This window comes from Ambystoma mexicanum, chromosome 6q (assembly GCF_040938575.1).
Source record: "Ambystoma mexicanum isolate Mex_15411 chromosome 6q, UKY_AmexF1_1, whole genome shotgun sequence".
NCBI classification, from domain to species: domain Eukaryota; kingdom Metazoa; phylum Chordata; class Amphibia; order Caudata; family Ambystomatidae; genus Ambystoma; species Ambystoma mexicanum.
The window spans coordinates 1,357,475,165-1,357,487,911 of NC_090937.1; the positions used below are offsets into that span (position 1 = coordinate 1,357,475,165).

General features: G+C 45.5%; 1 protein-coding gene across 3 annotated transcripts in view; it reads left to right on the forward strand.

The window, feature by feature from the left end:
• The window catches only part of EVC (EvC ciliary complex subunit 1), a 946,714-nt gene that overhangs the window by 137,925 nt on the left and 796,042 nt on the right, over positions 1-12,747 (forward strand). For all 3 annotated transcript variants that reach the window (XM_069631973.1, XM_069631974.1, XM_069631975.1), the window contains exons 4-5: positions 3,077-3,309; positions 4,822-4,906. In XM_069631973.1, coding sequence (XP_069488074.1) covers positions 3,077-3,309; positions 4,822-4,906 — 318 coding nt within the window. The remainder of the gene's footprint in view (positions 1-3,076; positions 3,310-4,821; positions 4,907-12,747) is intronic.

Genomic DNA, 12,747 nt, shown 5'->3' on the forward strand with positions numbered 1-12,747 from the left:
CAGTTTGATTGGTGGGCCATTTATTCTGCCTAGGCCGTGACAAAGTCTTGGAAATTCTTTCAAGATCTCCTTTTTTTTGATGGCAGAAGTGGCAAGGGACTCCTGGTCCATGTTGTATACATGTCCATGCCTCTGTGTGGGGTGCTGTCGAGCTGATGATGTCGCCCCCTCCTGCATCTATATGTTGATTAGGCCTAGGCAGGAAGCAGTTTTGTAACTCAGCAGACATCTCCCTTTGGTGGGGCTCCTGATGACATGAATGATGGTGGTGACAGAACCGTCACCAAACGTGAGTCGTCTTTTGAAGGATCCGACGCTGTGTTAGGGGGTGTCTGCACCCCATTGAAATATCTTAGAGGTTGTTGGAGTTAGTATGGGTTTGCTTTGAAGTAGTTGGAATTCCTTCTCACCCATAATGTTTACTGTAGCCCCGGAGTCGATTAGGAAACAGAACTGTTTGTTGCAAATGTCTACTCTTATTCTGGGTGCCTCACGTGCCTCTTCCTCATCCATGATGAGGTTTACAAACTCATCTTGGGCATATAGGTCATAGTGATCCCCTTTGTCATCTGAGTTCCCTTGCGACCCGGAGTGGAATCCCTGTCATGGCAGCGGTGGGCAGTCCTACTCATCACGAAGTTGCGTACTTGGTTCTTGTGACTCATACTGTTGGCTGTCATCTTTTGGGTATACTTCTTCCACCACTGTCGCATATCTCCTTGGACCTTGTTGGTATGGGCGTGTTTGGTACGGTTGATTCGGAAATGGCCTTTGGAATGCCCTGTATTGTGGAGATGCATTCATGCGTAGTGTGTGAATCGGTTTCCCTTCTCTGCATACAGACTGAAAATGTCCTTCCCTGCCACAATTTCTGCACTTTTGGGTGAGAGCGGGACATGACCCAGCGTGGGGAAAAGTCATCCCACACCTCTAACTTTGTCTTTGCATGCGTGGGGTCAATGTACTGCTTGGGCCGCTGGTTCTTTCATTTCCCTTGATGTTACCTGCGTGAACTGCTGGTATGACATTGCCTCTGTCCTGCGTGTTGGCCGTAGTGCTTGTCATTTGTGTGGCTTGTTTGTCAACCCTCTCTAGTATCCGGGCCATCTCACTCACTTCTTCTATGGGGATATTTTTTTTTTTAGAAGTTATTTCTTTAATGCAGGTGAGACGCACCCTTCAATTACTCTTAAGCGGATCGCCTCTTCCAGCAAAAATGCGTCAAATTGGCAGTGCGACCCTTTGATTTGGAGTCTAGTGATGAACTCATCCACCGTTTCATCACTGCGTTGTGTGCACTCGTTAAATATGTACCTTTCATAATCCTTGTTAGGGGCAATGACGAGCCGTTTGTTTAAAGCTGTTATCAAACTTGCAAAGTCAGTCAGTTCTGCTGGTGGAATAGTTTTAATTAGTGTCTTTATTTCTGTGCCTGCCGTGTTAATGAACATGCTGCGTAGGCGTGGGGAGGTTTCTTCACCTGCGGCATCTATAAAGTTGTTGAAATCCTCAATCCATTCTACCCATCTCGCCCCTTTGTCAGCTTTTGGGGTCATGGAGAAAGGAGGAGGCATACGCCATGCTGTTGCTGCTGACCTTGTAACTGTTGCAGCTGGCTGTGAGGTTTGGCCCGCTTGGTCAGCCGATGTACTCATGTTGCCTTTGGGCTGGTGCTTGGCGTGCCTCTATGTTGTTTTCTGGTAGGATGGTGCGTTGCGCCTTCAACTTCACTTCTATTGGGTGAGGCGCAGTATGTAATGGCTTTTTACTTGTTAACAGTATTTGCAGGGTGGTAGGTGGTACCGGACTCTTGTGACCTTCTCTTATGCGTCGAATTGATCACTTCATGCAAGATGATCCAGTTTGCCCTGCCGCTGCTCTGCCGTTCTGTGAGGAAGGATCCACGTGGGCGCGGGAGTTCGGGTTTGTTTCTGGGACACTGAACCTGCAGTGCTGCAGTGTAACAGACGTTGATGGGGGGGGCGGAGCCACACCAGTTCAATTTGAAAAAAAATATTTTTTTTGTTCCTTCTCAGAGCTGCCGCAGGCGGGCACGGCGGGATCGCATGTGTGGGCTCATCAAATGCAGGCGCGGCAGGATTTTATTGGCGGCTGCTGTGACACAGCGGGATTGTACGTGTCAGCCGGTGGAGGATCTGTGGAGGAGCCACAGCAGAACACTGGTGCTCGGGTGCACTGTCAGCTGTGCGAAGGACGACCGCAGAAACAGTGGGATCACCGTCACGTGTGGGCGGACGCATGGTGGGATCACCTGCGTTCTGCAAGGACGACCGCTCATGAGGATTATTCCTCATCGCCAAATGTTAGCGGGCTAGGCCACTCCAAAGGGTACATGGACACCAGCGTGTAGGAACGACGTCTTCTTTATTTTGTCATCCAACACAATACAGCCTTTCCTTCCCTTGCTCCTCCCACATATCCTCTCCTGAACGGCACTTCCCGTGTGACGTTCTCTTTCAGGAAGGCTGCCTTAAAGGGGCAGCCTACTGTAACAACCGCCATAATCCCAAAGGGGGTTTTACCAAAACCACACACATTATGGCCTCATAAATGAGTACAGTACTATGATGTAAACTCGGGGGGTTGTCATGTTCTTCATGAATATCTAGACCTGAGGGTGGCCTTGCATTATTCAAGCAGAAAAACCTCATACGTTTACCGTATTGGCAATTAAGTTCCGGGGGGGAATGCAAGCAATGCAATGAGCTGTGTGGTTTCTACAGCTCAAAGGCTTGAATCAGGACTTGGCTGAGTTGCAATTTAATACTTAAGGGTTATTCAAGTGATTAACGATTTTGTCTGGTAATGGCAACATCCGTTATTGCAGTGCTTTTTGTTCACTGCCATTCCTACCCGTGCTATGTGATCCACTTGGATGTGCTTTATAATACAATAATAAAATGTGTGTGCCCTATGTGTCATCGGTGTAACAATTACCATGTAGAACACAGATAGACACTATAGTTTTGGTCAGTGAGCTAGAAATCACTGATAGATCAAAACACATGCATGGAGACCTGGAATTCATTCTTCCTTTTGCATTTTATGTTTACAGCCTCTCGCAGATGGAGCTTCCAATCCCTCCTTGCATGAGAATGCTAAGCAGGCTCCACTGCCCAATCAGATGCTGGGAGGTTCCAGTTCCAGCAGTCTGAATTCCCTCAGCCAGGAGGGAAAGGATGATTGTAGTTCTTCTACGACTGTTCACTCGGCGACCAGCGATGAACGCTTCTACGGGAGTGCATTTGTCAAAGTTACCTGCTTTCCCGACGTGCTGACATGTGATAGGTAATTTATCACTGCAATTTCGGCCATTTTTAATATGAATTGTTTTTCTGTGCTAGTCATTCAGTCGTTGTTTTTGATGCACTTTTCATAAGTCTCCACATTACATTCGGTCTTCTAAATGCCTACCTTTGGGCCTTTCATCAGAGCTGATCAAACTAGTGTCCATCAGAAAACATGATTGCTCAAAGGCTTTGGCATCCCACTGTTACTCATTTTTCATTCCTGCTTGATCTTAATTTCTTTCCTAAACTAAAAGAAAGCTGAGGCAGCCTGGCTTGCCACTGAGATGCAGTTCAGAGGACTGGAGCATAGCATGAGAGGGACTGTTTCAAAGTTTACTCTTAGTGAGCAGGTCTAGTTTCTATTGTGGTAATGGCCTAGTTGTGAGATGACCGTGTGACGCCCACTGTTTTTAATTGGGGTGTCGGGTAGGCTGGTAAACCTGCGGCTGTTGCCTTCTAGATGAGACATGTATTTTTTAACCAGTTCCTAGCCAAGATGGGGAGCCATCGTAATTTATGCAAGGTGGGGATGATAATGTCAAATTCCCTAGATCCAGTGAAGAGGCAAGCAGTGGCATGTTCGGCCGCATTGAGGAGTGCCAGGTGAGCAGCCAACAGCCCTGCCCTACGAGGAGTTCAAAACCCATGTCAATATTTGAGATCCACTGTTCAGATGTCCTTTGGCGGGAGGAAGGGCTTGATGTTACAGAGTAGATATCTGATACCAACTTGCTGACCGTTATTTGCGATGTGTTGTTGGAAGGATGGTTTCATGTCCACACAATATATGCCTCTTCTCGCATACCACTCTACAAAAATGCTTAAGTCCACCATAGACTTCGGTCACTATTGTTGGAGCCTTTCCTAGAACTCCCTCACTGCTCCTTTAATCCCCTTAACCGAATCCCCAAATTATCCACCAGCAGAACATAGTCTTTCCTGCCCATCTCATATCTCACCTTATCTCTTGCATTCCAGCTGGGTAGCTTTGCCTCCCCCCCTCTACATCACCATTACCCCCTGGCCTACACCCACCATCTCCAGCACCACTTCACTTACTTGCAGCATACAGTGCGATACTCCTCAAGTGTTTCTGGTTCAATCCCAATGTCCTTCATAAAATGCAAATGTATCCTTTTTTGGATCCCTTTTTTATTTGTTTTGTCTTGTAACATCTTAAATAAGGACATTGTACATCTGAAAATATATACAGGTATTACTGCTCTCAGCTCCGAGGTGTGTTTAGTGACCGTGACAAGCTGGTTTGCTTGGAAGGCCACTAATAACCACAGTGGCTTATAACTAGTGAGAACTCTAATGATACATTTTAACTTTCTGAAAAGCTAACCTCGAGATTTTCTTGTAACTGAATCTGCAAGCAGGGAATTGCATAGTAGCTAGACGATATATTCCAATTATGCAAAAAGTGTTTCAAGGATGTATGTAGCATTTGTTGGATGCCCTTACATTATTTTCATAATAATGCCTTATTCTTGTTTCTTTTGTTTAGCTTTGATGTGAAGTTGTGCTTGTATAGCCTTCGTTTGAAAGGGCTTCCCCTTCTAGATGCAGATCTGAGGCAGGAGAAGCACGTGGTATGTTTAAATGTAAATGTTTTTCTCTGCAAACTTCCTTTTCTATCATTTGCCTGTTCAATCATTGTCTTGTTTGCTTTTGTCAAAAATCGCAATCCATCAATAGAACAAATCTTCACATCACACGGTGGCATCTGTGTTGAATATTGGGATTGCATCTCTTAAATTGACAGAGGGTTTCATAAGGCGAGGATGCTTGTTTTACTCTTCCCCCCACCCCAATATAGAGTTACACAAAACTCTCTCTGCCCTACCCCCCTGCCAATTGTGAGCCAAGAACCAGGCCAGTGTCGGAAATATATTTGTATTTTTTTAATTATTGGTAATAGAAATCACACTAATCTCTACACAACACCTTCTTTGTGGCTCACAATTAACTTCTTGTTACGCAAGTGAGTCACACCAATGAGTTGGGAAAAACACAAATTACAATCCTTTTCTTTCTACAAATTTCAAATTAAATGATCAACACTGGTCCATGCATTAAATCCCTTTACATGTGCCATGCTGTACAATTTCGAGTTTCCTGCCTGCTTAAAAGGCTAGCAGTTGGGTTACAGATTTGCACCAATTCATAGGACAATTATGATGTCACCCACACCTTTGCTCAAAATAAGCACAGATTGATTTAGCAGTGGTTTTTTTAACCCCCCCATACTTTGGTCTGTGTTGTGGAAGTCGGACAATATAATTTGGAATGATTTGAGAATTTTGGAGATCAGATCCCCCTCCACTGAAAGGCCTGTTTGGGGAAGCTGGCTGTTTTTTATTATTATTATTTTTTTGTTCAGGTTCAAAGACACCCCTCTCCTCAAATAGGATCACCTGATTACAGTTTATAGTTTTCACCTTCGTTAATTTCATATTTTAACAAAAATCACACTGGTGTCCCACCAAGGCGAAATAATTAAAATAAAATGTTTAGTTAATTAGGCTAAGGATCTACACAGTGTTGCCCTCTCCTACCCACTATAAAGGGAAAGGATTTAAGGCAAGCAGACTCTCAACTTTTGGGTTCCCAGGGCTCAGTTCTACTTGCATAGAACGCCTCTCCTTACAGTTGAAGAAAACCAGCTGCATTTCAGGTCCCTCTTGGAGGATAGGGCAGGGGTCTGGTCACTCTCACTCTCCACTCACCATAGGACCTCGTCAGCTCTTAGGCCTTCCCTGAAATAGACGGCTCTACCCAGATGCAATCTCAGCAATCTCCTTTGGTGATTCCTTACAGCTGTCAGATGGTAAGTTTCAGCAGCTCTCCCTTTTTCATGGTGCATACACTTTATATAGCAGCATTGACACCATCAAGTTTACAATCTTGTTTACAAAAGAAGCAGTTCTCGCAAATAGGATTGGACAGTTACCCTTCTCTCTCTTCCAGCACCAGCCCATCTCTAAGTATTGGTTTAGGAGTCTAGAGCAGACATATGTTAATTTCCATTTGTAATCGCCATTTGTTCTCCTGTGAAATCTTTGGTCAAAAATCAAAAACTTCATAATTTACTAGTAACTACCATAATATATATGATATGATATGATATGATGTGGCATTAATAATGCGCCTGTGCACAGGTTCTTCTAGGTGTGACAAAACAGGGAGGGGGGGGGAAAAGGGAGGACGAAATAACAGTCTAGGCCTTGTGTCATTTAGATCGCAGAAGTGCAGGGAAGAGAGAAGGGGAGAAGTGCCAGGGGGAGGGGAAAGGGGAAGTGCAGTTAACTTACAAGTTCAGCCACCAGGTGGCTCGTAAGGGCAGAGGGAAGGGACTTTAGGGTTGCACATACAGACCCTTGACTGCTGGGGAGCCAGAGGCAGTGCAAGGGCAACTGGACACGCAGGAGCCTGGGCCCAAGTTCAGAGGTTGACCAGGTGACCAGTGCGCATAACAGTCCGGTGCATCAGCAGGGGAGAGGAAGAGGGCAGACAGAAGCAAAAACGAAGGTCTTTAGCTGCTTCTGGTACCATAGGGGATTCTGCTCAATTTTAAGAGAGGAGGGGAGCCTGTTCCAGAGGGAGGACACAGCTGAGGAGATAGATCTGCCCCCAACTCTCTGCTTGGAGAAGTATCTGACCCTCAGAGAGTTGGAGGTGGATGAGTGTAGAGCTTGAGGAAGAAGATATTTTGGACGAGAACGTTGAAAGTAGAGCGGCCTCAGGCTCCAGAAAGCCTTGTGGACAATGCAGAGGGTCTTGAACTTGATCCTTGCAGCCACAGGGAGCCAGTGAAGAGCGTTCAGAGCTGAATAGAAATTAAGGTCTCTTGCTTCGGCTGAAAATGGACTATCATCTGACGCGAGAGACCTTAATTTTCAGGTGGGATTTAACCCATGACTTTATTTCATATTGCAACTATGCAGATTACATACGGAAACAAGCCAAGGATATGCCCTGATTTGAGAAAGGCACGGTCAAGTGCCGTAACACGTGCAATCACATAGGGCCAGTAATAAACAACTTTGGATCACTATAAAACAGAACTTTTGAATCCTTTATCAAGGAATCTTGAGACTTACATCAACACAATTGTTTATGTGGCACATCAAGTGGTGTTTAAGAAACACATTCTCTTTTCTAAGTTAAAGTCACCAAGCAGGATTATTTGGGATCCTAGTTTGGTATTATTAGTCAGGAGGTCTGAGATGTCTTCGTCGAAGGAAGAGATATGACCTGGGGGCCGGTATATAAGGTGCAAAAGGGTGGTTTGGGAGGCTGATACAGGGATCTTGACTGATAGAAGTTCTGTAGAAGGGGGGCTGAAAGCAGGGGTGGCCCTAAGGCATGAGGATGTTTTAGCAATGAATGCTACTCCGCCTCCCTTGCTGACCTCTTTTCTTATTATTGAGTAGCCATCTGGGATTGCTAGTGATAATCAGACCCTCCAGCTTATTGCGATTTTGCGATCCCGCAAAATGCAGCGAAAACGGCCGTTTTGCGCAAAATGCCGCAAAAATGGCCGTTTTGTGCAAAAACAGCATCTTTTAAAAAAAAAAAAATTTTTTTTTTTTTTTAAGTAATCTGCAAAAATTACTGTTTTGAAAAAAAGAATCCTCAGGGTGCCAGGTGCTCAACTTTTTTTTTTTGTTTTTATTTACAAAAGAAATGAAATCACTTGCGCCCCAAAAATTGCAGCCCAATCCACAAGGGACACATGAATGGGCACATTTTATATGCGCGCCCATTCAGATGGCCTTTTTCACCTCCTTGATCAAATAAAGTAGCGTTTCTGTCAATTTAAAAGCACATCCCTCATTTCCAAGCAAGATGCACTTTTAAATGTGCAGAAATTGTAGGCAACCCTACGCGCACGGGATGTGGGGCTGCCACTGCATGACAGGGTCTTTCCTGACCCTGTCATGCATTTCTTTTAAGGTATGAACCGCTGCTGAGTCGCTTGCATTTCTGTTCCTCAAACAGGATAAAAATGCATTTTTTGGGTCACATTTTACAGCGGCAGGCACCTAGAGTGCCTGTCCCTGTGAAAGGCGCTGGGAGCTTACAGAACACTGTCGGGAGAGCGATTCTATTCAAAGTACTCCCCATTTTGATGACAAAAATCTATGGAATGTTACAATTTGACCAATTACGTGCAGTACTATTCGATCGATTTTTATAAATACTGAACATGTGTTGCGGGGGTGTCACCCGCTCCCCTTGTTTAGTATTTTTGGTCTAGGGTGGTTGCAGAAGTGTTTTCCCCTTTTTCCTCAAAATTGGAGGCGGGGACAGAAAAAAAAGGAAAATAACGAAAAAAGGACCCTGCAGAGTCGGATCCGACCCGCGTTAGAGGGACGGATCCGACCCGCGTTAGAGGGACGGATCTGGCACCGCAGGGTTGCAGGGGAAGCTGCAGCGACCAAGCGGTTAAGTAGGGGAGGGGGTCGGGTGGTGGTGAAAGGTACATTTTGGGTTGTTTGGCTGAAGTGCAAATCAATTTGCAGCAAAATTGACTACGGTCAATTCCGCCGCAAATAATTACACTTCGGTCAAACAACCCAGAACACCATTCAAGGCAGCTGCCAGCGCACAATTTGCGCTACAGCTCAAGCCTGTGGAAATGCGCCGGTCACCTTTGAGAATAAGGTGACCTGCTCATTTCCAAAAATGGGTTGTCTAAAAATAGCATATCCTCTGTTCTTTTTTTAAATGCCCCCTCATTTGAGGAACTGGGACAAAATCTACATTTAAAAAAAAATAATAAAAATGGTTACACTATGAGAGAGAGGGAGAGTGATGGGTGAGATGTGAAGTGATGGGCAAGAAAGCAGAGGAAGAGCAGTGGGTCAGAGGAGGAAGTGCTGCACAAGAGAGCAGAGGAAGCAGTGATGCGGTGGGCCAGAAATCTGAGAGCGAGCAGAGGTACAGAAAGTAGAGGAAGCGGTTGGCCAGAAAGAGGCAGTGAGCTGCAGATTGGGAAAAAGGATGAGGGAAGAATGTGATAGAATGGGAGAAAAGATGCAAGATGCAGAAGCAGCACAAAAGAATGAAGGACTGTATATTGAGGGAGGAATTGTAGAGTGTAAGGTGTGAGTTGGGAGTATGATTTGGAGTGTGGCAGGGGCTGGGCAGTGCAGATTGTGACTTGACAGTGTGACATAGCACGTGAGTATTTGTATGACAGAGTGAGAGGTTAAGGAATGTAAGTTATGATGGAGAGTTGGTGAGATGTTTGTGGGTGTTTGGGGGATTGGAGAACATAGAAGGGGAATATTTTCAGCATTACAATTGATAATGATCAATTTAGTTAATACTATTAAATAGGCATGAACATTAAACCAGAAATGTAGCCAAATCAAACACTGTTCTGCCAAGCCAGAGACATCTGGGACTCTTCCTATTAAATTAATACAAAAGACACATAATAATGATACCCTGGCTCTCTTCTAGCCTTGCACTCTACCTATTTCCTGCAATGTGGCAATCTTACACCCTCCAGTTAATACAAAATGTCCCGCAAAAATGCCGCAATAAATAAAGGTTTGTGCCGCAAAATTTGCCATTTCATGCCGCAAAATTTGCCATTTCATGCCGCAAAATCCTGGAAGGTCTGGATAATGCTGGGCTTGCTGCCTGATGCAGCCACGTCTCTGTGGTCATTACTGGTGATTAAGTCTGCAATGTCAAGCGCATGGGCAACCAGAGATCGGGCGTTGATGACCGTGCCTTTAATGATAGGTTGTTTAGGGAGTTTGGCTAAGCTGGATGTTTCAGGTGATTTGGGCGAGGTGGGTGGTCAGGGATCCACAAGCATTGTCTTATGTTCCTTGCCTCGACTGTGCAAGGCAACCAAGGTGTAGGAGGCGATACAAAGCTTTGGATCCATTCAGCTGAGCTGAGAGTGGAAATGGACGAGGAGCTTGTTCTGCGATCATAGTGATCTGTGGACACTCCAAAGGTGGGTGGTGATTGTAACAGGGGAAATGGTTGCAATTCACTGTCCGGTAGTAGGAGCGCGTTGAGAGTGGGAGTAAGGTAGCCATGGTTAGGGTGGCGCTGAAAAGGTAGGCCATATGGGCGTGGAGGTTTCAGTGTGCTGATTTAACAGTAGAGCAGAAGCAAGCTCTATTATGTCTATGGAATAATTAAGGCACTAAAGTTACAGTAGGCTTAATCAATTTGGAGAAGTAGGCTAGTACATTTGCCATATAGTGGGATGAACCACTATGGAGCAATAAGGCTAGTGCAATTAGGCTAGTACAATGGCATACAGTGGACTAAATTGGCTAGTACAAGTGGCATACAGTGGGCTTAACCACTATGGAGCGGTAGGCTAGGACAGTTGGCATACAATGGGCTGCATCACTGTGGAGCAGTAGGCTAGTACAATTGGCATACAGTGGGCTGACCCACAATGGAGCAATAGGCTAGTACAATTAGGCTACTACAATTGGCATACAGCGGGCTAAATAGGCTAGTACAGATGGCATATAGTGGAGCAATATGCTATCAATTGGCACATAGTGGGCTGAATCGCTGTGGAGTGGTAGGCTAGTGCACCTAGAATGCTCACTAACAAGAAGTAAAGGCAGGGGACTAGGGTGGATTAGGTACATTAGGTACAGACGGTAGCCCAAATAAGCAAAAAGCTTTTATCGGTCAGAGTATCAGGCAGAATACAGTGCAGGGTAGAGAGGTAGTCTCAGGATAGGCTATGTTTTGAATGCAAAACTTAAATTTGTTTCTGAGGCAATGATGTAGTGTCCTGAGCAGCCGCAGCATGTAGGCAAAGATAGGATGTTCACCGTTGAGTTAGGCTGCGTGCAGTAAGTCAATTGGTTCAGGTGACTGGAAGCGTTCATAGATTAGGAGGAGCGGTGGGAGACTGGCGTAAGGATTAGGTGATGGGCAGCTGCGACGGCAGTGAGGAGGCTTCTATCAATGGGGATCCTCAAGTTCGATATGCCGGTGGTGTGGGAGTGTGAAAACCTTCTAGGTGACCGGGCAGCAGATAGGACCAGACAGGTCCAGGCAGGTGATGGCCTTACACTTTATGGGCCTTCTACTGTAGGGGGCCCGACTAATGCCTTTCGGTTATCCGGGCTGACCTATATAGCAACAGCATAAACAAAGCAGTGTACATGAGGCGGCGGCCATCATAGGTGCGTAGAAATCATGTGAATGCGGAGTGAGGGATGGTACGTGTCGGGGGCAGCAGTTACAATGGGAAAGCAGGGTGAGTGGCCTGAAAGTGCCTGAAAATGCCTTGAACTTCAATATTTCACCTCGTGGATGTCGTGGGGCAAGTTGCAGGCCTCCTGGCTGTGAGGTCTCGGTCACAGCGGTTCTCTGGTCCCGGTGCTGAACAACTGCTCCGGCAACGTTCTTGATGCCGGTGAGGGCTCCTGCCCTGAAGTGGAGCTTGTGGGGGAAAGCGAGAAAAAGAATACCTCTGAGGAGGTGCAGCTGATAGTTTGACTTCTTAGAGATGTTAAAAATGTGAGGACAGAAGGAGAGGGTGGAGTCGAATATATATTTTCTGACTCGGCTAATCAGGGGGAATATAAAAGAACAGCCAGGTCCACACCATATTGCACGCCATTTGGACATTTTTTGCTGTTTTGACAAAAGGCATAACCATTAGGAACATGCAATGTATTACCCATATTCCTAATTTGACCCTCCACCCATTCCAACTCTCAAATTTGGAACAATTTCAGATAAGTCAGAAACCCATCTTAGATGGCCATTGCAGTTTCCTGAGTTGCAGGTGGATGAATTTTAAATCACCAAAATCACCTGGAAATTATCTAAAATATGAAATGTACTTGTAATCAGTATGACTTATAGTTGCTGCGAAAAAGGCCCAAGTTATAATAGTAAATCTTCATGTGGGGCAAATGGTAGCTCTTCTGCCTCCAGGCCAGTTGTCTGTCTGTGCCAGCCTGTAATCAGAGTTTGTATTAGTCTTTTTGTGTTTGAGGTTTTGCTCTCTGAAGTTGGTAGTTACAGATCGTAAATGGGGGATGCATTTGCTACACAGAGATCGCATCACTGTAGATAATGAGCCGGCTGGCCCTGTGATGTCACGAGGCCTGTGGGGGCCACCATTTAGATCTGAAAGACATCCAGTTCTTATATTTAGTTCAAAGTTCAGCTCCTCTTAATTGTAGCCCCTGTTTTCACAGCTCCCCACCCCCACATTCCGGGCATGCACCAGCCAGGGCCATATGTGTATGCACAGAGCCCAGTCTTCAGGGACAAACCCTTTCAGGCAGGCCACATTTTATTGCAGTTGTAAACAGCTGCGATGTAAGGCAAGCTTTCAGCTGGCAAAGTACTTTGTGAAGTTTGCCCATTGTCCCACCATTTGCCCTTGGCTGAAGGTAAGTCTCTGATTGCAATTTCT